A 26912-nucleotide genomic window follows, 5' to 3' on the forward strand; every position below is an offset into this window, starting at 1 on the left:
GGCTAAGATTCTTCATTTTGAATAAGTTCTTGGGTGATGCTGATGCTGCTGCTACGGAACATGATCTTCACTGTAAGATTATACACTTCCCCTCATTGAAATTGAGGAGAAGCAATCTGGAGGCAGTTCAAGACATAAGGGGCTCTGGGGAACAACATCATTTTGCCTTAATTCTACAGCTTGTTTTCAGTAAGGGTGGAAGGAGAAAGAGAGGAAGTATAGATTTTGCATACGTCACATCGTATTGCTAAAAACAGACAGAAAACTTGTAATAATCTGTAGACACTGTAGGAGAAATAAGGAGACCCCTGGTGTAGCAATTATTTTCCCAAGGAAGACGGATTGTGAGGCAGGATGGCGGGAATTGAGGAAGTCATTTATATAATTTTGGTGTTTGTGCTGAGGAAACCTGAGTGAACTCACTTCAGATGCATTTGGACTATTTTCTTAAAAAATACTTCATTTTCACAGCTCCAGGAACTGCTGGAAGCAGGAAACAGTGCTAAAATTGGCATAAAAACACACTGACTCATTACTCCTCTTTGTGACTCTTAGGCATTACAGATACATGTTTTGTTGATTTTAGTTAAAGAAATGAGGCAAACTTGAATATGAATACATTTGCTTCCTTGTTCAAGGAGCTACCTCTTGGATACGATAGCTATTACATGAAACTTCTTTGGAGAATAACATGATACTCCCAACAAGGCTATTTTAGAAACAATAGTTATGTTGAAGTTTAATTAACACCTAAAATGGTCATTTTCAATGAATATTGGAGTGATTTCTGAATGAAAAACTTATTAATATCTAATGCTTGGGGCAGTTTTACTTTGTAGAAGTATGTCCAAATTGATAATTGATGATATTTTTATTGAGGCTAATATAGTACCCTTTCGTACCATGACTGGATGAAGAAACTTTCGGAAGGCTAAACTAGTGGATACAAGAAACTTAGGCAAATTATTACACCACATGGGTGTGAGAGATAATGAATATTGTCTACTAGGTATCAGCAAACAGATATCCAAGGTGATCAATTTAGGACACTCCCACTGAAGAGATGTGAAGTGTACATTCAACTGAAGTGTCATCCTAATTGTGTGCCTCCTCAGTTATTGGGCAAGTTAAAGAGCATGATGAATGTTTGTAGTATAATGGTGTAAATCCTTTTGATTTCTTGAATGAAAGACACGTGGTGTCATGTAGCACCTGCTTTGACATTGATTCTCACGTGTATGAGTTGCTTCTCTGATTTTAGATCACATATGTCCTCATCACTCGGCATATCCACATCGATATTCACGTTTTTATTTTAGTTTTTGACATATGACAAATCATACCATCTTTGAATTTGCAAGGGTATATTCCATGGAGCCTGTATTCCCTTTTCTCAGTGTATTTCTGTCACGTTCTAGTCCCCAGACCCAAAGTAGAAGCTATCAAAGCCTACACTAGTACAGGCAGGAGGACAGAAGTTGATGCTAACACTGCATGAATGTATGGATAAATTTATCATATGTACATATGAGTGATTATGTATCCCTTTTGCTTTTCAGTGCCTTCTCAGAAACCACCAGCCTTGAAGGTAATGAAACTCTCATTTATATTGTGAACTAGTAAATGTATAGTCTATGAAAAATGCTTTCTTTACTTATTACTTCATTTCAAATTCCATTCAGGCTACGAGTGACGAGAAGGATGCTGCTTTGAATACAGCCAGAGACAAAAAGGATGGAAAAAAATCTAGGACAGGTAATTTTGAAAAGAGATTTAATGTCATGTTCAGTCCAGATAGATAAGAAGTTCTCTGCCCTGAATAAATCATCAGGGGGCTTGTCGAAGCTGCGCATTGTGATTCAGCAGGGCTAAGATTCTTCATTTTGAATAAGTTCTTGGGTGATGCTGATGCTGCTGCTACGGAACATGATCTTCACTGTAAGATTATACACTTCCCCTCATTGAAATTGAGGAGAAGCAATCTGGAGGCAGTTCAAGACATAAGGGGCTCTGGGGAACAACATCATTTTGCCTTAATTCTACAGCTTGTTTTCAGTAAGGGTGGAAGGAGAAAGAGAGGAAGTATAGATTTTGCATACGTCACATCGTATTGCTAAAAACAGACAGAAAACTTGTAATAATCTGTAGACACTGTAGGAGAAATAAGGAGACCCCTGGTGTAGCAATTATTTTCCCAAGGAAGACGGATTGTGAGGCAGGATGGCGGGAATTGAGGAAGTCATTTATATAATTTTGGTGTTTGTGCTGAGGAAACCTGAGTGAACTCACTTCAGATGCATTTGGACTATTTTCTTAAAAAATACTTCATTTTCACAGCTCCAGGAACTGCTGGAAGCAGGAAACAGTGCTAAAATTGGCATAAAAACACACTGACTCATTACTCCTCTTTGTGACTCTTAGGCATTACAGATACATGTTTTGTTGATTTTAGTTAAAGAAATGAGGCAAACTTGAATATGAATACATTTGCTTCCTTGTTCAAGGAGCTACCTCTTGGATACGATAGCTATTACATGAAACTTCTTTGGAGAATAACATGATACTCCCAACAAGGCTATTTTAGAAACAATAGTTATGTTGAAGTTTAATTAACACCTAAAACGGTCATTTTCAATGAATATTGGAGTGATTTCTGAATGAAAAACTTATTAATATCTAATGCTTGGGGCAGTTTTACTTTGTAGAAGTATGTCCAAATTGATAATTGATGATATTTTTATTGAGGCTAATATAGTACCCTTTCGTACCATGACTGGATGAAGAAACTTTCGGAAGGCTAAACTAGTGGATACAAGAAACTTAGGCAAATTATTACACCACATGGGTGTGAGAGATAATGAATATTGTCTACTAGGTATCAGCAAACAGATATCCAAGGTGATCAATTTAGGACACTCCCACTGAAGAGATGTGAAGTGTACGTTCAACTGAAGTGTCATCCTAACTGTGAGCCTTCTCAGTTATTGGGCAAGTTAAAGAGCATGATGAATGTTTGTAGTATAATTGTTTAAATCCTTTTGATTTCTTGAATGAAAGACACGTGGTATCATGTAGCACCTGCTTTGACATTGATTCTCACGTGTATGAGTTGCTTCTCTGATTTTAGATCACATATGTCCTCATCACTCGGCATATCCACATCGATATTCACGTTTTTATTTTAGTTTTTGACATATGACAAATCATACCATCTTTGAATTTGCAAGGGTATATTCCATGGAGCCTGTATTCCCTTTTCTCAGTGTATTTCTGTCACGTTCTAGTCCCCAGACCCAAAGTAGAAGCTATCAAAGCCTACACTAGTACAGGCAGGAGGACAGAAGTTGATGCTAACACTGCATGAATGTATGGATAAATTTATCATATGTACATATGAGTGATTATGTATCCCTTTTGCTTTTCAGTGCCTTCTCAGAAACCACCAGCCTTGAAGGTAATGAAACTCTCATTTATATTGTGAACTAGTAAATGTATAGTCTATGAAAAATGCTTTCTTTACTTATTACTTCATTTCAAATTCCATTCAGGCTACGAGTGACGAGAAGGATGCTGCTTTGAATACAGCCAGAGACAAAAAGGATGGAAAAAAATCTAGGACAGGTAATTTTGAAAAGAGATTTAATGTCATGTTCAGTCCAGATAGATAAGAAGTTCTCTGCCCTGAATAAATCATCAGGGGGCTTGTCGAAGCTGCGCATTGTGATTCAGCAGGGCTAAGATTCTTCATTTTGAATAAGTTCTTGGGTGATGCTGATGCTGCTGCTACGGAACATGATCTTCACTGTAAGATTATACACTTCCCCTCATTGAAATTGAGGAGAAGCAATCTGGAGGCAGTTCAAGACATAAGGGGCTCTGGGGAACAACATCATTTTGCCTTAATTCTACAGCTTGTTTTCAATAAGGGTGGAAGGAGAAAGAGGGGAAGTATAGATTTTGCATACATCACATCGTATTGCTAAAAACAGACAGAAAACTTGTAATAAGCTGTAGACACTGTAGGAGAAATGAGGAGACCCCTGGTGTAGCAATTATTTTCCCAAGGAAGACGGATTGTGAGGCAGGATGGCGGGAATTGAGGAAGTCATTTATATAATTTTGGTGTTTGTGCTGAGGAAACCTGAGTGAACTCACTTCAGATGCATTTGGAATATTTTCATAAAAAATACTTCATTTTCACAGCTCCAGGAACTGCTGGAAGCAGGAAACAGTGCTAGAATTGGCATAAAAACACACTGACTCATTACTCCTCTTTGTGACTCTTAGGCATTACAGATACATGTTTTGTTGATTTTAGTTAAAGAAATGAGGCAAACTTGAATATGAATACATTTGCTTCCTTGTTCAAAGAGCTACCTCTTGGATACGATAGCTATTACATAAAACTTCTTTGGAGAATAACATGATACTCCCAACAAGGCTATTTTAGAAACAATAGTTATGTTGAAGTTTAATTAACACCTAAAATGGTCATTTTCAATGAATATTGGAGTGATTTCTGAATGAAAAACTTATTAATATCTAATGCTTGGGGCAGTTTTACTTTGTAGAAGTGTGTCCAAATTGATAATTGATGATATTTTTATTGAGGCTAATATAGTACCCTTTCGTACCATGACTGGATGAAGAAACTTTCGGAAGGCTAAACTAGTGGATACAAGAAACTTAGGCAAATTATTACACCACATGGGTGTGAGAGATAATGAATATTGTCTACTAGGTATCAGCAAACAGATATCCAAGGTGATCAATTTAGGACACTCCCACTGAAGAGATGTGAAGTGTACATTCAACTGAAGTGTCATCCTAATTGTGTGCCTTCTCAGTTATTGGGCAAGTTAAAGAGCATGATGAATGTCTGTAGTATAATTGTGTAAATCCTTTTGATTTCTTGAATGAAAGACACGTGGTATCATGTAGCACCTGCTTTGACATTGATTCTCACGTGTATGAGTTGCTTCTCTGATTTTAGATCACATTTGTCCTCATCACTCGGCATATGCACATTGCTATTGAGATGTTTTTAATTTAGTTTTTGACATATGACAAATCATACCATGTTTGTAATTACAAGGGTATGTTTCATGGAGTTTGTATTCCCTTTTCTCCATGTCTGTCATGTTCTAGTCCCCAGACACAAAGTAGAAGCTATCAAAGCCTACACTAATACAGGCAGGAGGACAGAAGTTGATGCTAACACTGCATGAATGTATGGATAACTTTATCATATTTACATATGAGTTATTATATATCCCTTTTGCTTTTCAGTGTCTTCTCAGAAATCGCCAGCATTGAAGGTAATGAAACTTTCATTTATATTGTGAACTAGTAAGTGTATAGTCTATGAAACACACATTATTTACTTATTATTTCATTTCGAATTCCATTCAGGCTACAAGTGACGAGAAAGATTCTGTTTTGAATATATCCGGAGAAAAAAAGAATGGAGAAAAATCTTGGACAGGTAGTTTTGAAAAGAGGTTTAAGATCATGTTCAGTCCATATATATAAGAAGTTCTCTTCCCTGAATAAATCAGCAGGGGGCTTGTCGAAGCTGCATATTCTCATTCAGCAGGCCTAAGATTCTTCATTTTGAATAAGTTCTTGGGTGATGCTGATGCTGCTGGTATGGAGCATGATCTTCACTGTAAGATTATACACTTCCTCACATTGAAATTGAGAAGAAGAAATATGGAGGCCGTTCAAGACATAAGGGGCTCTGGGGAGCCACATAATTTTGCCTTAATTCTACAGCTCGATTTCAGTAAGGGTGGAAGGAGAAACAGAGGAAGTATAGATTTTGCATACATCACATCGTACTGCTAGAAACAGACAGAAAGCTTGTTCTAATAACCTGTAGACACTGTAGCAGAAGTAAGGAGACCCCTGGTGTAGCAATTATTTTCCCAAGGAAGACGGATTGTGTGGCAGGAAGGCGGGAAATGAGTAAGTCATTTATATAATTTTGGGGTTTCTGCTGAGGAAACCTGACTGAACTCACTTCAGATGCTTTTGGAATATTTTCATAAAATAATTTGCTTTTGGCTGTTCCAGGAACTACTGGAAGCAGGAAACAATCGTGTAATTGGAAAACACTGCACTGACACATTACTCCTCTCTGTGACTAGGAGGCATCAGAGATACATATTTTGTTGATTTTAGTTATAAAATTGAGATAATCTTGAATATGAATACATTTGCTTCCTTGTTCAAGTAGCTACCTCTTGGATAAAATAGCTATTTAATGAAACTTCTTTAGAAAATAACATGATACTCCCAACAAGACTGTTTTAGACAGAACAGCTACGTTGAATTCCAATTAACTCCCAAAATGGTCATTTTCAAGGAATATTGGAGTGATTTCTGAATGGAAAACTGATTAATATCTAATGCTTGTAGCAGTTTTCATTTTTAGAAGTATGTTAATATTGATAATTGATGATATTTTTATTGAGGCCAATATATTATCCTTTCATGCCATGACTGGATGAAGAAACTTTTGGAAGGCTAAACTAGTGGATACAAGAAACTTAGGCAAATTATTACACCCCATGGGTGTGAGAGATAATGAATATTATCTACTAGGTATCAGCAAACAGATATCCAAGGTGATCAATTTAGGACACTCCCACTGAAGAGATGTGAAGTGTACGTTCAACTGAAGTGTCATCGTAGTTGTGTGCCTTCTCAGTTATTGGGCAAGTTAAAGAGCATGATGAATGTTTGTAATATAATGGTGTAAATCCTTTTGATTTCTTGCATGAAAGACTCGTGGGATTATATAGCACCTGCTTTGACATTGATTCTCACGTGTATGAGTTGCTCCTCTGATTTTAGATCAGTTTGTCCTCCTCACTCGGTATATCCACATTGATATTGACACGGTTTTATTCTAGTTTTTGACATATGACAAATCATACCATGCTTGAAATTGTAAGGATATATTTCATGGAGCCAGTATTCCCCTTTTTCAGTGTATTTCTATCATGTTCCAGTCCCAAGACACAAAGTAGAAGACATCAGAGCCTACACTAGTACAGAGAGAAGGATACAGCTTGATGCTAACACTGCGTGAATGTATGGATAATTTTCATATTTATATATGAATGACTATGTATTGCTTTTGTTTTTCAGGGTCTTCTCAGAAACAACCAGCCTTGAAGGTAATTAAACAGTCACTTATATTGTGAAGTAGAAAAATTATAGTCTATGAAACATACTTCATTTATTTATTTATTTATTATTTTGTTTCAAATTCCATTCAGGCTACACCTGATGAGAAAGATTCTGTTTCAAGTATAGCCACAGAAATAAAGGATGGAGAAAAATGTGGGACAGGTAATTTTGCAAAACACATTTAATGCCATGTTCAATCCATTTAGAAAAGAACTTCTGTTCTCCGAATAAATCAGCAGGGTGTGTGTGGGGAGGGGGGCCGCTCACCGAAGCTGCACATTCTGATTCAGCAGGCCTGAGATTCTTCATTTTTAATAAATTCTTGGGTGACACTAATGCTGCTGGTCTGGAACATGATCTTCGCAGTAAGATTATACACTTCCCCACATTGAAATTGAGAAGAAGAAATATGGAGAGCAGTTGAAGACATAAGGGGCTCTGGGGAACAGTATCATTTTGCTTTAATTCTACAGCTTGTTTTCACTAAAGGTGGAAGGAGAAAGAGAGAAAGTGTAGATTTTACAGACATCACATCATACTGCTAGAAACAGACAGAAAACTTGTTGTAATAACCCGTAGACACAGTGGGGGAACTAAGGAGACCCCTGGTATAGCAATTATTTCCCCAAGGAAGATGGATTATGAGGCAGGAAGGCAGGAAAAGAGGAAGTCATTTATACAATTTTGGGGTTTCTGCTGAGGAAACCTGAGTGAACTCACTTCAGATGCATTTGGAATATTTTCATAAAATAATTTGGTATTGTTTCCTGCTCCAGGATCTACTGGAAGCAGGAAACAATAGTCTAATTGGAATACACCACACTGACTCATTACTTCTCTTTGTTATGAGGAGGCATCGGAGATACATGTTTTGTTGATTTTAGTTATAAAAATAAGATAATCTTGAATAGAAATACATTTGCTTCCTTGTTCAAGGAGCTACCTCTTGGATAAAATACCAATGTAATGAAACTTTTTTAGAGAATAACATGATACTCCCAACAAGACTATTTTAGACACAAAAATTATGTTGAATTCTAATTAATTTCTAAAATGGTCATTTTCAAAGAATATTGCAGTGATTTCTGAATGAAAAACTGATTAATATCTAACGCTTGTAGCAGTTTTATTTTATAGAAGTATGTCAAAGTTGATAGTTGATGATATTTTTATTGAGGCTAGTATATTATCCTTTGGTGCCATGAGTGGATGAAGAAATATTCAGAAGGCTAAACTAGTGGGTACAAGAAACTTAGGCAAATTATTACACCATATGGGTGTGAGAGATAATGAATATTATCTCCTAGGTATCAGCAAACAGATATCCCCGGTGATCAATTTAGGACACTTCCACTGAAGAGATGTGAAGTGTACATTCAACTGAAGTTTCATCATATTTGTGTGCTTTCTCAGTTATTGGGCTAGTTAAAGAGCATAATGAATGTTTGTAGTATAATGGTTTAAATCCTTTTGATTTCTTGCATGAAAGACATGTGGCATCATTTAGCACCTGCTTTGACATTGATTCTCAGGTGTATGAGTTTCTCTTCTGATTTTAGATCACATTTGTCCTCATCACTCGGCAGATGCACACTGATATTGACACGGTTTCATTTTACTTTTAGATAAGTGACAAATCATACCATGTTTGAAATTGTAAGGGTATATCTCATGGAGTGTGCATTCCTTTTTCTCAGTGTATTTCTGTCATGTTCTAGTCCCCAGTCACAAAGTAGAAGCCATCAAAGCCTACACTAATATAGGCCAGAGGACAGAGGTTGATGCTAACACTGCATGAATGTATGGATAACTTTGTCATATTTACATATGAGTGATTATGTATCCCTTTTGCTTTTCAGTGTCTTCTCAGAAACCACCAGCCTTGAAGGTAATGAAACTCTCATTTATATTGTGAGCTAGTAAATGTATAGTCGATGAAACATACTTTACTTATTTATTATTTCATTTCAAATTCCATTCAGGCTACAAGTGACAAGAAAGGCTCTGTTTTGAGTATAGCCAGAGAAAAAAAGGATGCAGAAGAAACTAGGACAGGTAACTGTGAAAACAGATTTAATGTCCTGTTCAGTCGAGGTAGATAAGAAGTCTCTTCCCCAAATAAATCAGCGGGGGGCTTGGTGAAGCTGCATATTCTGATTCAGCAGGCCTGAAATTCTTCATTTCTAGTAAGTTCTTGGGTGTGCTGATGCTGCTGGTCTGGAACATGATCTTTGCTGTAAGATTATACACTTCCCCACATTGAAATTGAGAAGAAGAAATATGGAGAGCAGTTGAAGACATAAAGGTCTCTGGGGAACAGTATCATTTTGCTTTAATTCTACAGCTTGTTTTCAGTAAAGGTGGAAGGAGAAAGAGAGGAAGTATAGATTTTACAGATGTTGTATCTTACTGCTAAAAACAGACAGAAAACTGATTGTAATAACCCATAGACACTGTAGAAGGAGAACCAAGGAGACCCCTGATATAACAATTATTTTCCCAAGGAAGACGGATTGTGAGGCAGGAAGGTGGGAAATGAGGAAGTCATTTATATAATTTTGGGGTTACTCCTGAGGAAACCTGAGTGAATTCACTTCAGATGCATTTGGAATATTTTCAAAAAAAAATACTTCATTTGCACAGCTCCAGGAACTGCTGGAAGCAGGAAACAGTGCTAGAATTGGCATAAAAACACACTGACTCATTACTCCTCTTTGTGACTATTAGGCATCAGAGATACATGTTTTGTTGATTTTAGTTATAGAAATGAGACAAACTTGAATATGAATACATTTGCTTCCTTGTTCAAGGAGCTACCTCTTGGATACAATAGCTATTTCATGAAACTTCTTTGGAGAATAACATGATACTCCCAACAAGGCTATTTTAGAAACAAAAATTATGTTGAAGTTTAATTAACACCTAAAATGGTCATTTTCAAGGAATATTGGAGTGATTTCTCAATGAAAAACTTATTAATATCTAATGCTTGGGGCAGTTTTACTTTGTAGAAGCATGTCAAATTGATAATTCATGATATTTTTATTGAGGCCAATATGTTATCCTTTCATGCCATGACTGGATGAAGAAACTTTTGGAAGGCTAAACTAGTGGATACAAGAAACTTAGGCAAATTATTACACCACATGAGTGTGAGAGATAATGAATATTATCTACTAGGTATCAGCAAACAGATATCCAATGTGATCAATTTAGGACACTCCCACTGAAGAGATGTGAAGTGTACGTTCAACTGAAGTGTCATGGTAATTGTGTGCCTTCTCAGTTATTGGGCAAGTTAAAGAGCATAATGAATGTTTGTAGTATAATAGTGTAAATCCTTTTGACTTCTTGCATGAAACACATGTGGAATCATGTAGCACCTGCTTTGACATTGATTCTCACTTGTATGAGTTGCTTCCCTGATTTAAATCACATTTGTCCTCATCACTCGGCATATCCACATTGATATTGAGATGTTTTTATTTTAGTTTTTGACATATGACAAATCATACCATGTTTGAAATTACAAGGGTATATTTCATGGAGCTTGTATTCCCTTTTCTCAGTGTATTTCTGTCATGTTCTCGTCCCCAGACACAAAGTAGAAGCTATCAAAGCCTACACTAATACAGGCAGGAGGACAGAAGTTGACGCTAACACTGCATGAATGTATGGATAACTTTATCATATTTACATATGAGTGATTATATATCCCTTTTGCTTTTCAGTGTCTTCTCAGAAACCACCAGCCTTGAAGGTAATGAAACTCTCATTCATATTGTGAGCTAGTAAATGTATAGTCGATGAAACATACTTTATTTACTTATTATTTCATTTCAAATTCCATTCAGGCTACAAGTGGTGAGAAGGATTCTGTTTTGAATATAGCCAGAGAAAAAAAAGATGGAGAAAAAACTAAGACAGGTAAGGGTGAAAACAGATTTAATGTCATGTTCAGTCGAGGTAGATAAGAAGTTCTCTTCCCCAAATAAATCAGTGGGGGGCTCGGCGAAGGTGAACATTCTGATTCAGCAGGCCTGAAATTCTTCATTTCAATAAGTTCTTGGGTGTGCTGATGCTGCTGTTCTGGAACATGAACTTCGCTGTAAGATTATACACTTCCCCACATTGAAATTGAGAAGAAGAAATATGGAGGCCGTTCAACACATAAGGGGCCCTGGGGAACCACAAAATTTTGCCTTAATTCTACAGCTCGATTTCAGTAAGGGTGGAAGGAGAAAGAGAGGAAGTATAGATTTTGCATACATCACATCGTACTGCTAGAAACAGACAGAAAGCTTGTTCTAATAACCTGTAGACACTGTAGCAGAACTAAGGAGACCCCTGGTGTAGCAATTATTTTCCCAAGGAAGACGGATTGTGTGGCAGGAAGGCGGGAAATGAGGAAGTCATTTATATAATTTTTGGTTTCTGCTGAGGAAACCTGAGTGAACTCACTTCAGATGCATTTGGAATATTTTCATAAAATAATCTGATTTTGGCTGCTCCAGGAACTACTGGAAGCAAGAAAAAATCATGTAATTGGAATACACCGCACTAACTCATTACTCCTCTCTGTGACTAGGAGGCATCAGAGATACATATTTTGTTGATTTTAGTTATAAAATTGAGATAATCTTGAATATGAATACATTTGCTTCCTTGTTGAAGTAGCTACCTCTTGGATAAAATAGCTATTTAATGAAACTTCTTTAGAGAATAACGTGATACTCCCAACAAGACTGTTTTAGACAGAAAAATTATGTTGAATTCCAATTAACTCCCAAAATGGTCATTTTCCATGAATATTGGAGTGATTTCTGAATGAAAAACTGATTAATATCTAATGCTTGTAGCAGTTTTCATTTTTAGAAGTATGTCAAAATTGATAATTGATGACTTTTTTTTGAAGCTAATATATTATCCTTTCGTGCCATGACTGGATGAAGAAACTTTCGGAAGGCTAAACTAGTGGATACAAGTAACTTAGGCAAATTATTACACCCCATGGGTGTGAGAGATAATGAATATTATCTACTAGGTATCAGCAAACAGATATCCAAGGTGATCAATTTAGGACACTCCCACTGAAGGGATGTGAAGTGTACGTTCAATTGAAGTGTCATCGTTATTGTGTGCCTTCTCAGTTACTGGGCAAGTTAAAGGGCATGATGAATGTTTGTAATATAATGGTGTAAATCCTTTTGATTTCTTGCATGAAAGACTCGTGGTATCATGTAGCACCTGCTTTGACATTGATTCTCTCGTGTATGAGTTGCTCCTCTGATTTTAGATCACTTTGTCCTCATCACTCGGTATATCCACATTGATATTGACACGGTTTTATTCTAGTTTTTGACATATGACAAATCATACCATGTTTGAAATTGTAAGGATATATTTCATGGAGCCAGTATTTCCTTTTGTCAGTGTATTTCTATCATGTTCCAGTCCCAAGACACAAAGTAGAAGACATCAGAGCCTACACTAGTACAGAGAGAAGGATACAGCTTGATGCTAACACTGCGTGAATGTATGGATAATTTTCATATTTGTATATGAGTGACTATGTATCACTTTTGCTTTTCAGTGTCTTCTCAGAAACAACCAGCCTTGAAGGTAATTAAACTCTCATTTATATTGTGAAGTAGAAAATTTATAGTCTATGAAACATACTTCATGGATTTATTTATTTATTATTTTGTTTCAAATTCCATTCAGGCTACAACTGATGAGAAAGATTCTGTTTCAAATATAGCCACAGAAATAAAGGATGGAGAAAAATCTGGGACAGGTAATTTTGCAAAACACATTTAATGTTATGTTCAATCCATTTAGAAAACAACTTCTCTTCTCCGAATAAATCAGCAGGTTGGTTGGGGGTGGGGGGGGGGGGCTCACCGAAGCTGCACATTCTGATTCAGCAGGCCTGAGATTCTTCATTTGTAATGAATTCTTGGGTGACGCTAATGCTGCTGGTCTGGAAAATGATCTTCGCAGTAAGATTATACACTTCCCCACATTGAAATTGAGAAGAAGAAGTATGGAGAGCAGTTGAAGACATAAGGGGCTCTGGGGAACAGTATCATTTTGCTTTAATTCTACAGCTTGTTTTCACTGAAGGTGGAAGGAGAAAGAGAGGAAGTATAGATTTTACAGACGTCACGTCGTACTGCTAGAAACAGACAGAAAACTTGTTGTAATAACCCGTAGACACAGTGGGGGAACTAAGGAGACCCCTGGTGTAGCAATTATTTTCCCAAGGAAGACAGATTATGAGGCAGGAAGGCAGGAAATGAGGAAGTCATTTATACAATTTTGGGGTTTCTGCTGAGGAAACCTGAGTGAACTCACTTCAGATGGATTTAGAATATTTTCATAAAAAAATTTGATTTTGGCTGCTCCAGGAACTACTGGAAGCAGGAAACAATAGTATAATTGGAATACACCACACTGACTCATTACTTCTCTTTGTTATGTGGAGGCATCAGAGATACATGTTTTGTTGATTTTAGTTATAAAAATAAGATAATCTTGAATAGGAATACATTTCCTTCCTTGTTCAAGGAGCTACCTCTTGGATAAAATAGCTATGTAATGAAACTTTTTTAGAGAATAACATGATACTCCCAACAAGACTATTTTAGACACAAAAATTATGTTGAAATCTAATTAACTTCTAAAATGGTCATTTTCAAGGAATATTGCAGTGATTTCTGAATGAAAAACTGATTAATATCTAATGCTTGTAGCAGTTTTACTTTGTAGAAGTATGTCAAAGTTGATAGTTGATGATATTTTTATTGAGGCTAGTATATTTTCCTTTGGTGTCATGAGCAGATGAAGAAATTTTCAGAAGGCTAAACTAGTGGGTACAAGAAACTTAGGCAAATTATTACACCACATAGGTGTGAGAGATAATGAATATTATCTCCTAGGTATCAGCAAACAGATATCCAAGGTGATCAAATTAGGGCACTTCCACTGAAGAGATGTGAAGTGTACATTCAACTGAAGTGTCATCGTATTTGTGTGCCTTCTCAGTTATTGGGCAAGTTAAAGAGCATGATGAATGTTTGTAGTATAATGGTTTAAATCCTTTTGATTTCTTGCATGAAAGACATGTGGCATCATGTAGCACGTGCTTTGACATTGATTCTCAGGTGTATGAGTTGCTCCTCTGATTTTAGATCACATTTGTCCTCATCACTCGGCAGATGCACACTGATATTGACACGGTTTTATTTTAGTTTTAGCCATATGACAAATCATACCATGTTTGAAATTGTAAGGGTGTATTTCATGGAGTGTGTATTTCCTTTTCTCAGTGTATTTCTATCATGTTCTGGTCCCCAGTCACAAAGTAGAAGCCATCAAAGCTTACGCTAATATAGGCCAGAGGACAGAGGTTAATGCTAACACTGCATGAATGTATGGATAACTTTGTCATATTTACATATGAGTTATTATGCATCCCTGTTGCTTTTCAGTGTCTTCTCAGAAACCACCAGCCTTGAAGGTAATGAAACTCTCATTTATATTGTGAGCTAGTAAATGTATAGTCAATGAAACATCCTTTACTTATTTATTACTTCATTTCAAATTCCATTCAGGCTACAAGTGACAAGAAAGACTCTGTTTTGAATATAGCCAGAGAAAAAAAGGGTGGAGAAAAAACTAGGACAGGTAACTGTGAAAACAGATTTAATGTCCTGTTCAGTCGAGGTAGATAAGAAGTCTCTTCCCCAAATAAATCAGCGGGGGGCTTGGCGAAGCTGCACATTCTGATTCAGCAGGCCTGAAATTCTTCATTTCTACTAAGTTTTTGGGTGTGCTGATGCTGCTGGTCTGGAACATGATCTTCGCTCTAAGATTATATGCTTCCCCACATTGAAATCGAGAAGAAGAAATATGGAGGGCAGTTGAAGACATAAGGGGCTCTGGGGAACAGTGTCATTTTGATTTAATTGTACAGCTTGTTTTCAGTAAAGGTGGAAGGAGAAAGAGAGGAAGTATAGATTTTACAGATACCGTATCTTACAGCTAAAAACACACAGAAAACTGACTGTAATAACCCATAGACACTGTAGAAGGAGAACCAAGGAGACCCCTGATGTAGCAATTATTTTCCCAAGGAAGACGGATTGTGAGGCAGGAAGGCGGGAAATGAGGAAGTCATTTATATAATTTTGGGGTTACTCCTGAGGAAACCTGAGTGAACTCACTTCAGATGCATTTGGAATATTTTCATAAAAAATACTTCATTTTCACAGCTCCAGGAACTGCTGGAAGCAGGAAACAGTGCTAGAATTGGCATAAAAACACACTGACTCATTACTCCGCTTTGCGACTATTAGGCATCAGAGATACATGTTTTGTTGATTTTAGTTATAGAAATGAGACAAACTTGAATATGAATACATTTACTTCCTTGTTCAAGGAGCTACCTCTTGGATACAATAGCTATTTCATGAAACTTCCTTGGAGAATAACATGATACTCCCAACAAGGCTATTTTAGAAACAAAAATTATGTTGAATTTTAATTAACACCTAAAATGGTCATTTTCAAGGAATATTGGAGTGATTTCTGAATGAAAACCTTATTAATATCTAATGCTTGGGGCAGTTTTACTTTGTAGAAGCATGTCAAAGTTGATAATTCATGATATTTTTATTGAGGCCAATATATTATCCTTTCGTGCCATGACTGGATGAAGAAACTTTCGGAAGGCTAAACTAGTGGATACAAGAAACTTAGGCAAATTATTACACCACATGAGTGTGAGAGATAATGAATATTATCTACTAGGTATCAGCAAACAGATATCCAATGTGATCAATTTAGGACACTCCCACTGAAGAGATGTGAAGTGTACGTTCAACTGAAGTGTCATCATAATTGTGTGCCTTCTCAGTTATTGGGCAAGTTAAAGAGCATGATGAATGTTTGTAGTATAATAGTGTAAATCCTTTTGATTTCTTGCATGAAAGATATGTGGAATCATGTAGCACCTGCTTTGACATTGATTCTCACATATATGAGTTGCTTCTCTGATTTTAGATTACATTTGTCCTCATCACTCGGCATATCCACATTGATATTGAGATGTTTTTATTTTAGTTTTTGACATATGACAAATCATACCATCTTTGAATTTGCAAGGGTATATATCATGGAGCCTGTATTCCCTTTTCTCAGTGTATTTCTGTCATGTTCTAGTCCCCAGACACAAAGTAGAAGCTATCAAAGCCTACACTAATACAGGCAGGAGGACAGAAGTTGATGCTAACACTGCATGAATGTATGGATAACTTTATCATATTTACATATGAGTGATTATATATCCCTTTTGCTTTTCAGTGTCTTCTCAGAAATCACCAGCCTTGAAGGTAATGAAAGTCTCATTTATGTTGTGAACTAGTAAATGTATAGTCTATGAAACATACTTTATTTACTTATTATTTCATTTCAAATGCCTTTCAGGCTACAAGTGACGAGAAGGATTCTGTTTTGAATGTAGCCAGAGAAAAAAAAGATGGAGAAAAAACTAGGACAGGTAAGTGTGAAAACAGATTTAATGTCATGTTCAGTCGAGGTAGATAAGAAGTTCTCTTCCCCAAATAAATCAGCGGGGGGTTCGGCGAAGCTGCACATTCTGATTCAGCAGGCCTGAAATTCTTCATTTCAATAAGTTCTTGGGTGTGCTGATGCTGCTGGTCTGGAACATGATCTTCGCTGTAAGATTATACACTTCCCCACATTGAAATTGAGAAGAAGAAATATGGAGAGCAGTTGAAGACATAAGGGGCTCTGGGGAACAGTATCATTTTGCTTTAATTCTTCAGCTTGTTTTCAGTAAACATGGAAGGAGAAAGAGAGGAAGTATAGATTTTACAGATGTCGCATCTTACTGTTACAAACAGACAGAAAACTGATTGTAATAACCCATAGACACTGTAGAAGGAGAACTAAGGAGACCCCTGATGTAGCAATTATTTTCTGAATGAAGACCAATTGTGAGGCAGGAAGGTGGGAAAAGAGGAAGTCATGTATATAATTTTGTGGTTTCTGCTGAGGAAACCTGAGTGAACTCACTTCAGATGCATTTGCAATATTTGAATAAGGAATATTTGATTTTGGCAGCTCCAGGAACTGCTGGTCACAGGAAAGAATGCTAAAATTGGCATAAAAGCACAAAGACTCATTACTCCTCTTTGTTACTATTAGGCATCAGAGATACATATTTTGCTGATTTTAGTTATAGAAATGAGATCAACTTGACAATGAATACATTGGCTTCCTTGTTGAAGGAGCTACCTCTTGGATACAAAAGCTGTTTCATGAAACTTCTTTAGAGAATAAAATGATACTCCCAACAATGCTATTTTAGAAACAAAAATTATGTTGAATTTTAATTAACACCTAAAATGGTCATTTTCAACGAACATTGGAGTGATTTCTCAAAGAAAAACTTATTAATATCTAATGTTTGGGGCAGTTTTACTTTGTAGAAGCATGTCAAAATTGATAATTCATGATATTTTTATTGAGGCCAATATATTATCCTTTCATGCCGTGATTGGATGAAGAAAATTTTGGAAGGCTAAACTAGTGGATACAAGAAACTTAGGCAAATTATTACACCACATGGGTGTGAGAGATAATGAATATTTTCTACTAGGTATCAGCAAACAGATATCCAAGGTGATCAATTTAGGACACTCCCACTGAAGAGATGTGAAGCGTACATTCAACTGATGTGTCATCGTAATTGTGTGCCTTCTCAGTTATTGGGCAAGTTAAAGAGCATGATGAATGTTTGTAGTATAGTAGTGTAAATCCTTTTGATTTCTTGCATGAAAGACATGTGGAATCATGTAGCACCTGCTTTGACATTGATTCTCAGGTGTATGAGTTGCTCCTCTGATTTTACATCACTGTGTCCTCATCACTCGGCATATCCACATTGATATTGACACGGCTTTATTTTAGTTTTTGATATATTACAAATCATACCATGTTTGCAATTTTAAGGGTATATTTCATGGAGCCTGTATTCTCTTTTTTCAGTGTATTTCTGTCATTTTGTAGTTCCCAGACACAAAGTAGAAGCCATCAAGCCTACAGTTATACAGGCATGGGGACCGAGTTTGATGCTAACCCTGTGTGAATGTATGGATAACTTTATCATATTTACATATGAGTGATTATGTATCCCTTTTGCTTTTCAGTGTCTTCTCAGAAACCACCAGCCTTGAAGGTAATGAAAGTCTCATTTATATTGTGAACTCGTAAATGAATAGTCTATGAAACATAGTTTATTTATTTATTATTTCATTTCAAATTCCATTCAGGCTGCAGGTGACGACAAAGATTGTGTTTCGAATATAGCCAGAGAAATAAACGATAGAGAAAAATCTGGGACAGGTAATTTTGCAAGACACATTTAATGTCATGTTCAGTCCAGATAGATAGTAAGTTCTCTTTCCCAAATTAATCAGCTGGGAGTCGTCGAAGCTGCACATTCTGATTCAGCAGGCCTGAGATTCTTCATTTGTGACAAATAATTGGGTGACGCTGATGTTGCTCGTCTCAAACATGATCTTCGCTGTAAGATTATACACTTCCCCAAATTGCAACTGGGAAGAAGAAATATGAAGAGCAGTTGAAGATGTAAGGGACTCAGAGGAATAGCATAATTTTGCTTTAATTCTATAGCGTGTTTTCACTAAGGGTGGAAGGAGAAAGAGATGAAGTATAGATTTTGGAGATGTCACATCATACTGCTGAAAAAGACAGAAAACTGATCCTAATAACCCATAGACACCGTAGAGTGAGAACTAAGGAGACCCCAGATGTAGCAGTTATATTCCCAAGGAAGATAGACTGTGAGGCAGGAAGGAGGGAAAAGATGAAGTTATTTACATAATTTGGGGGTTTCCTCTGAGGAAACCTGAGTGAACTCCCTTCAGATGCATTTGCAATATTTGCATAAAAAATATTGGACTTTGGCAGCTCCAGGAACCACTGGAAGCAGGAAACAAGGCTAGAATTGGAATAAACCACATTGACTCATTACTCCTCTTTGTTACTATTAGGCATCTCAGATACATGTTTTGTTGATTTTATTTAGAAAAAAGAGATAAACTTGAATATGAATACATTGGCTTCCTTGTTGAAGGAGCTAACTCTTGGATAAAAAGCTCTTTATAGAAACTTCTTTAGAGAGTAACATGATACTCCCAAGAAGACTATTTTAGAAGCAAAGATTATGTTGAATTCTTATTGACTCCTAAAATGATCATTTTCAATGAATATGGGAATGATTTCTGAATGTAAACCTTATTAATATCTAATGCTTGTAGCAGTTTTACTTTGTAGAAGTATGTCACAATTGATAATTTTTGATGTTTTTATGGAGGCTAATATGTTATCCTTTGGTGCCATGAGTGTATGAGGAAACTTTTGGAAGGCTAAACTAGTGGATAGAAGAAACTTAAGCAAATTATTACACCACAGAGGTGTGAGAAATAATGAATATTATCTGCTAGGTATCAGCAAACAGATATCCAAGCTGATAAATTTAGGTCTCTTCCACTGAAGAGACGTGCAGTGTACGTTCAACTGAAGTGTCATTTTAATCGTTTACCTTTTCAGTTATCGGGCAAGTTAAAGAGCATGATGAATGTTTGTAGTATAATGGTATCTATCCTTCTGATTTATTGCGTGAAAGACATGCGGGATCATCTACCACTTGCTTTGACATTGATTCTCCGGTGTATGAATTGATCATCTGATTTTAGGTCACATTTGTCCCCATCACTCGGCATATCCACATTGGTATTGACACTGTTTTATTTTAGTTCTAGACATATGACAAATCACACTATGTTTGAAATTGTAAGGGTATTTTCCATGAAGCCTGTATTCCTTTTCTTCAGTGTGTTTCTGTCTTGTTCCAGTCCCCAGACACAAAGTAGAAAACACCGCATATTCTCACTCATAGGTGGGAATTGAACAATGAGAACACATGGACATAGGAAGGGGAACATCACACTTGGGACTGTTGTGGGGTGGGGGGAGGGGGCAGGGATAGCATTGGGAGATATACCTAATGCTAGATGACGAGTTGGTGGGTGCAGCGCACCAGCATGGCACATGTATACATATGTAACTTACCTGCACATTGCGCACATGTACCATAAAACCTAAAGTATAATAATAATAATAATAATAATAATAATAAAAGAAAAAAAAAAGAAAACATCAAAGCCTGCACTAATACAGGCAGGAGGATACAGCTTGTTGCGAACACTTCATGAATGTATGAATAACATTATCATATGTACACGAGTGATTAAGTATCCCTTTTGCTTTTCAGTGTCTTCTCAGAAACAAACAGCATTGAAGGTAATTAAACACTTATTTATATTTTGAACTATTAACTGTATAGTCTATGAAATATACTTTATTCATTGATTGTTTTGTTTCAAATTCCATTCAGGCTACAAGTGACAAGGAAGATTCTGTTTCGAATATAGCCACAGAAACAAAGGATGCACAAATATCTGGGACAGGTAATTTTGCAAAACACATTTAATATGATGTTCAATCAAGATGGAAGAGAACTTCTCTTCACCAAATAAATCAGCGGGGGGTTCATCAAAGCTTCGTGTTCTGAATCAGTATTCCTGAGATTATTCATTTGTAATAAGTTCTCGGGTGTTCCTGATGCTTCTGGTCCTTGGCCATGATGTAAGTACTAAGATTATAGATGTCTGCACTTTGAAATTGGGAAAAAGAACCATCTGAGAGCAGTTCAACACATAACAGGCTCAGGGGACAGCATCATTTTGCTTTAATTCTACAGCATGTTTCCATCAAGAGGGGAAAGAGAAAGAGATGAAGTAATAGATATTAGAGACATCAGACCGTATTGTGATAAACAGAGGGAAAATGATCCTAATACCACAAAAACACTGTAGAATGAGAACTAACAAGATCACTGATGTAGCAATTATTTTCCTCAAGGAAGAGGGATTGTGAGTCAGGAAGGAAGGGAAAGAAGAAGTTATTTATGTAATTTGGGATTTCTGCTGAGGAAACCTCAGTGAACTCACTTCAATACATTTGGAACATTTGCATAAAAGAAGATTTGATTTTAGCTGCTCCAGGAACTACTGGAAGCAGGAAACTAGGCTAGAATTAGGATAAGTCACAGTGACTCATTATTCCTCTTTAGGAGTAATTTACTATTAGGCATCAGAGATACATGTTTTGTTGATTTTAGTTATAAAAATGAGATAAATGAATATGAATACATTGGCTTCATAGTTCAAGGAGCTAAGTCTTGGATAAAATAGCTATTGAATGAAACTTCTTTAGAGAATAGCATGATACTCCAAACAAGACTATTTTAGAAACAAAAATTATGTTGAATTCTAATTAACTCCTAAAGTGGTCCTTTCAATGAATATTTGATTGATTTCTGAATGTAAAACTTATTAATATCTAATGCTTGTAGCAGTTTTACTTTGTAGAAGTATGTCAACATTGGCAATTGATGATTTTTTTTTGAGGCTAATATATTATCCTTTGGTGCTGTGAGTGGATGAAGAAACTTTCGGAAGGCTAAACGAGTGGATAGAAGAAACGTAGGCAAATTATTACACCACATGGGTGTGAGAAATAATGAATATTATCTACTAGGTCAGCAAATAGTAATGAATATTATTGAGAATAATAATATATTTCTCATAATAATAATTTCCAATAATAATAATGAGAAATAATGAATATTATCTACTAGATCAGCAAACATAATCCAAGCTGATCAATTTAGGACATTTCCACTGAAGAGACGTGAAGTGTACATTCAACTGAGGTGTCATTGTAATTGCGTGCCTTCTCAGTTATTGGGCAAGTTAAAGAGCACGATGAATGTTTGTAGTATAATGGTGTAAATCCTTTTGATTTCTTGCATGAAATACATGTGGCATCATGTAGCACCTGCTTTGACATTGATTCTCAAGCATATGAGTTGCTCCTCTGATTTTAGATCACATTTGTCCTCATCACTCGGCATATCCCCATTGATATTGAGATGGTTTTATTTTAGTTTTAGACATATGACAAATCATGCCATGTTTGAAATTGTAAGTATATTTTGTGAAGCCTGTATTCACCTTTTTCAGTGTATTTCTGTCATATTCCAGTCCCCAGTCACAAAGTAGAAAACATCAAAGCCTATACTAATACAGGCAGGAAGATATACTTTGATGCCAACAGTGCATGAATGTATGGATAACTTTATCATATTTACATATGAGTGATTATGTATCCCTTTTGCTTTTCAGTGTCTTCTCAGAAACAACCAGCCTTGCAGGTAATTAAACTCTCATTTATGTTGTGGACTATTAACTGTGTGGTCTATAAAACATAGTTTATGTATTGATTATTTTATTTCAAATTCCATTCAGGCTACAAGTGATAAGAAAGATTCTGTTTCGAATATAGCCACAGAAATAAAGGATGGACAACAATCTGGAACAGGTAATTTCACAAAACAGATTTAATGTCATGTTCAGTCCAGATAGAAAGGTACTTCTCTTCCCCAAATAAATCGGTGTGGGGCTCATCAAAACTGCACATTCTGATTCAGCAGGGCTGAGATTCTTCATTTTTAATAAGTTCTTGGGTGACGCTGATGCTGCTGGTCTTGGACATGATCTTCACAGTAAGATTATAGCCTTCCCCACATGGAAATTGGGAAGAAGAAATATGGAGAGCAGTTCAAGACATAAGGGGCTCAGCAGAACAGCATAATTTTGCTTTAATTCTACAGCATGTTTTCAATAAGGGTGGAAGGAGAAAGACATGAAGTATAGATTTTACAGACGTCACATCATACTGCTAGAAAAAGATGGAATAGTGATCCTAATAACTCGTAGACACTGTAGAATGAGAACTAAGGAGACCACTGATATAGCAATGATTTTTCCCAAGGAAGAGGGATTGTGAGGCAGGAAGGAGGGAAAAGAAGAAGTTATTTATGTAATTTTGGGGTTTCTGCTGAGGAAACCTGAGTGAACTCACTTCAGAGGCATTTAGCATATTTGCATAAAGAAGATTTGATTTTGGCAGCTGCTGGAACTACTGGGTGCAGGAGAGAATGCTAGAATTGGGATAAACTTCGTTTACTAATTACTCTTCTTTGTTACTGTTAGGTATCAGACTGACACATTTTGTTGATTGTAGTTATAGAAATTAGGTAAACTTGAATATGAATACATTGGCTTCATTGACCAAAGAGCTGAGTCTTGGATAAAATAGGTATTTAATGAATATTCTTTAGAGAATAGCATGATACTCCTAACAAAACTACTTTAGAAGCAAAAATAATGTTGATTTCATCAACTAACTCCTAAAATGGTAATTTTCAATGAATATTGGAGTGATTTCCAAATGTGAAAGCTTATTAATATCCAATACTTGTAGCAGTTTTATTTAGTAGAATTATGTCAAAATTGATCATTGATGATGCTTTTTATTGAGGTTATGTATTATACTTTGCTGCCATGAGTGGATGAAGAAATGTTCAAAAGGCTAAACTAGAGAACACAAGAAGCTTAGGCAAATTATTACAGCACATGGGTGTGAGAAATAATGAATTATTTACTTGGATTCAGGAAACATATATCCACATTGATCAATTTAGGTCCCTTCCACTTAAGAGACATAAAGTGTACGTTCAACTGAAGTGTCATTGTAATTGTGTACCTTCTCAGTTACTGGGCAAGTTAAAGAGCATGTTGAATGTTTGCAGTGTAATGGTCTAAATCATTTGGATATCTTGCATGAAAGTCATGCGTGTGCATGTACCACCTGCTTTGACATTGATTCCCGGGCGATTGGTTGCTTCTGTGATTTTAGACCACATTTGTCCTCATCACTCGGCATATCCTTATTGAAACTGACACTGTTTTATTTTAGTTTTAGTCATATGACAAATCATATTACATTTGAAATGCCTAGTGTGTAGTTCTTGAAACCTGTATTCCTGTTTTCTTCAGTGTATTTCTGTCATGTTTGCATCCCAAAACACAAAGTATAAAACATCAAAGCCTACACTAATAACTGCAGGCAGATGCAGCTTGATGCCAACACTGCATGAATGTTTGAATAACTTTATCATATGTACATATGAGTGATTATGTATGTGTTTTGCTTTTCAGTGTCTTCTCAGAAAAAACCGGCCTGGAAGGTAATTAAACTCTCATATATATTTTGAACTATTAACTGTATAGTCTATGAATATATACTTTATGTATTGATTATTTTGTTTCAAATCCCTTTCAGGCTACAAGTGACAAGAAAGATTCTGTTTCGAATATAGCCACAGAAATAAAGGATGGACAAATATCTGGGACAGGTATTTTGGAATACACATTTAATGTAATGTTCAATCAAATAGAAGAGAAATTCACTTCCCCAAATAAATCAGCAGGGGGTTCATTGAAGCTTTACGTTTGGATTCAGCATGCCTGAGATTCTTCATCTGAAATAAGTTCCCGGGTGACCCTGATGCTGCTGGTCCTTGGCCATGATCTGAGTAGTAAGATTACAGACTTCTCTACATTGAAATTGGGAAGAAGAACCATTGGAGAGCAGTTCAACACATACCAGCCTCAGGGGACAGCATCATTTTGCTTTAATTCTACAGCATGTTTCCATCAAGAGGGGAAGGAGAAAGAGATGAAGTAATAGATATTATAGGCGTCAGATCATATTGTTATAAACAGAGGGAAAAGTGTTCCCAATGCCTCAAAAACAGCATAGAATGAGAATGAACAAGATCACTGAAGTAGCAATTATTTTCCTCAAGGAAGAGGGATTGTGAGGCAGGAAGGAGAGAAAAGAAGAAGTTATTTATGTAATTTTGGGGTTTTTGTTGAAGAAACCTGAGTGAACTCACTTCAGATAAATTTGGAATATTTGCATAAAAGAACACTTAATTTTGGCTTCTCCAAGAACTACTGGAAGCAGGAAACAATGCTAGAATTGGGATAAAGCACACTGACTCATTACTCCTCTTTGCTACTATTAGGCATCAGAGATACATGTTTTGTTGATTTTAGTTATAAAAATGAGATCAACTTGAATATGAATACATTGGCTTCGTTGTTCAAGGAGCTAACTCTTGGGTAAAATAGCTATTGAAGGAAACTTCTTTAGAGAATAGCATGATACTCCCAACAAGACTATTTTAGAAACAAAAAGTATGTGGAATTCTAATTAACTCCTAAAGTGGTCATTTTCAATGAATATTGGAGTGATTTCTGAATGTAAAACTTATTAATATCTAATGCTTGTAGCAGTTTTACTTTGTAGAAGTATGTCAAAATTGATAATTGATGATATTTTTATTGAGGCTAATATATTATCCTTTGGTGCCATGAGTGGATGAAGAAACTTTCAGAAGCCTAAACAAGTGGGTACAGGAAAATTAGGCAAATTATTACACCACATGGGTGTGAGGAATAATGAATATTATCTACTCGGTTTCAGCAAACAGATATCCAAGGTGATCAATTTAGGACACTCCCACTGAAGAGATGTGAAGTGTACATTCAACTGAAGTGTCATTGTAATTGTGTACCTTCTCTGTTATCGGGCAATTTAAAGAGCATGATGAACGTTTGTAGTATAATGGTGTAAATCCTTTTGATTTCTTGCATGAAAGACATGTGGGATCAAGTACCACCTACTTTGACATTGATTCTCAGGTGTATGAGTTGATCCTCTGATTTTAGATCACACTTGTCCTCATTACTCAGCATATCCTCATTGATATTGACAGTGTTTTATTTTAGTTTTTGACATATGACAAATTATACCATGTTTGAAATTGTAAGTATATTTTTCATGAAGCCTGTATTACTTTTTTTCAGTGTATTTCTGTCATGTTGCAATCCCCAGACACAAAGTAGAAAACATCAAATCCTACACTAGTACAGGCAGGAGTATACAGCTTGATGGTAACACTGCATGAATGTATGGATAACTTTATCACATTTACATATGATGGATTATATATTTCTTTTACTTTTCAGTGTCTCATCAGAAACAATCAGCCTGGAAGGTAGTTACTCTTTCATTTATATTTTGAATTATTTATTGCATAGCCTATGAAATATATATTATGTATTGACTATTTTGTTTCTCTTTCCATTCAGGTTATATTTAAAAAGAAAGTTTCTCTTTTGAATATTGCCACAAGAATAATGGGTGGTTGGAAATCTGGAACAGGTAATTTGGCAATACACGTTTAATGTCATGTGCACTCAAGACAGAAGAGAACATCCAACCCCTGAATAGATCAGTGGGGTGTCATTGAAAATGCAATTTCTGATTCAGCAGGCCTGAGATTCTGCATTTCTAGTAAGTTCTCAGGTGGTGCTGATGCTGCTGGTCCTTGGCCATGATCTTAGTAACAAGCTTATAGACTTCCCTACATTGAATTTGGATAGAAGAACCATTGGAAAACAGTTCAAGACATACGAGGATCGGGGGACAGCATAATTTTGCTCTTATTTCAGAGCATGTTTCTATGGAGAGGGGAAGGAGAAAGAGAAGAAGTAACAGAAATTATAGATGTCAGATAGTACTGCTAAAACCAGAGGGAGGAAGTTGTCATAATAACCCATAAA

At 36.1% G+C, this 26912-nt stretch overlaps 1 protein-coding gene across 1 annotated transcript in view; it reads left to right on the forward strand.

Moving 5' to 3' along the window:
* The window catches only part of ANKRD36C (ankyrin repeat domain 36C), a 159913-nt gene that overhangs the window by 95785 nt on the left and 37216 nt on the right, over nt 1-26912 (forward strand). The window contains exons 50-77 of the mRNA XM_054547126.1: nt 1560-1588; nt 1683-1755; nt 3426-3454; nt 3549-3621; nt 5290-5318; nt 5413-5485; nt 7156-7184; nt 7287-7359; nt 9057-9085; nt 9180-9252; nt 10929-10957; nt 11052-11124; nt 12791-12819; nt 12922-12994; nt 14691-14719; nt 14814-14886; nt 16564-16592; nt 16687-16759; nt 18435-18463; nt 18558-18630; nt 20585-20613; nt 20708-20780; nt 22560-22588; nt 22683-22755; nt 24438-24466; nt 24562-24634; nt 26316-26344; nt 26439-26511. Coding sequence (XP_054403101.1) covers nt 1560-1588; nt 1683-1755; nt 3426-3454; nt 3549-3621; nt 5290-5318; nt 5413-5485; nt 7156-7184; nt 7287-7359; nt 9057-9085; nt 9180-9252; nt 10929-10957; nt 11052-11124; nt 12791-12819; nt 12922-12994; nt 14691-14719; nt 14814-14886; nt 16564-16592; nt 16687-16759; nt 18435-18463; nt 18558-18630; nt 20585-20613; nt 20708-20780; nt 22560-22588; nt 22683-22755; nt 24438-24466; nt 24562-24634; nt 26316-26344; nt 26439-26511 — 1428 coding nt within the window. The remainder of the gene's footprint in view (nt 1-1559; nt 1589-1682; nt 1756-3425; nt 3455-3548; nt 3622-5289; nt 5319-5412; nt 5486-7155; nt 7185-7286; nt 7360-9056; nt 9086-9179; nt 9253-10928; nt 10958-11051; nt 11125-12790; nt 12820-12921; nt 12995-14690; nt 14720-14813; nt 14887-16563; nt 16593-16686; nt 16760-18434; nt 18464-18557; nt 18631-20584; nt 20614-20707; nt 20781-22559; nt 22589-22682; nt 22756-24437; nt 24467-24561; nt 24635-26315; nt 26345-26438; nt 26512-26912) is intronic.

Source organism: Pongo abelii, chromosome 12, assembly GCF_028885655.2.
Source record: "Pongo abelii isolate AG06213 chromosome 12, NHGRI_mPonAbe1-v2.0_pri, whole genome shotgun sequence".
Lineage (NCBI taxonomy): Eukaryota > Metazoa > Chordata > Mammalia > Primates > Hominidae > Pongo > Pongo abelii.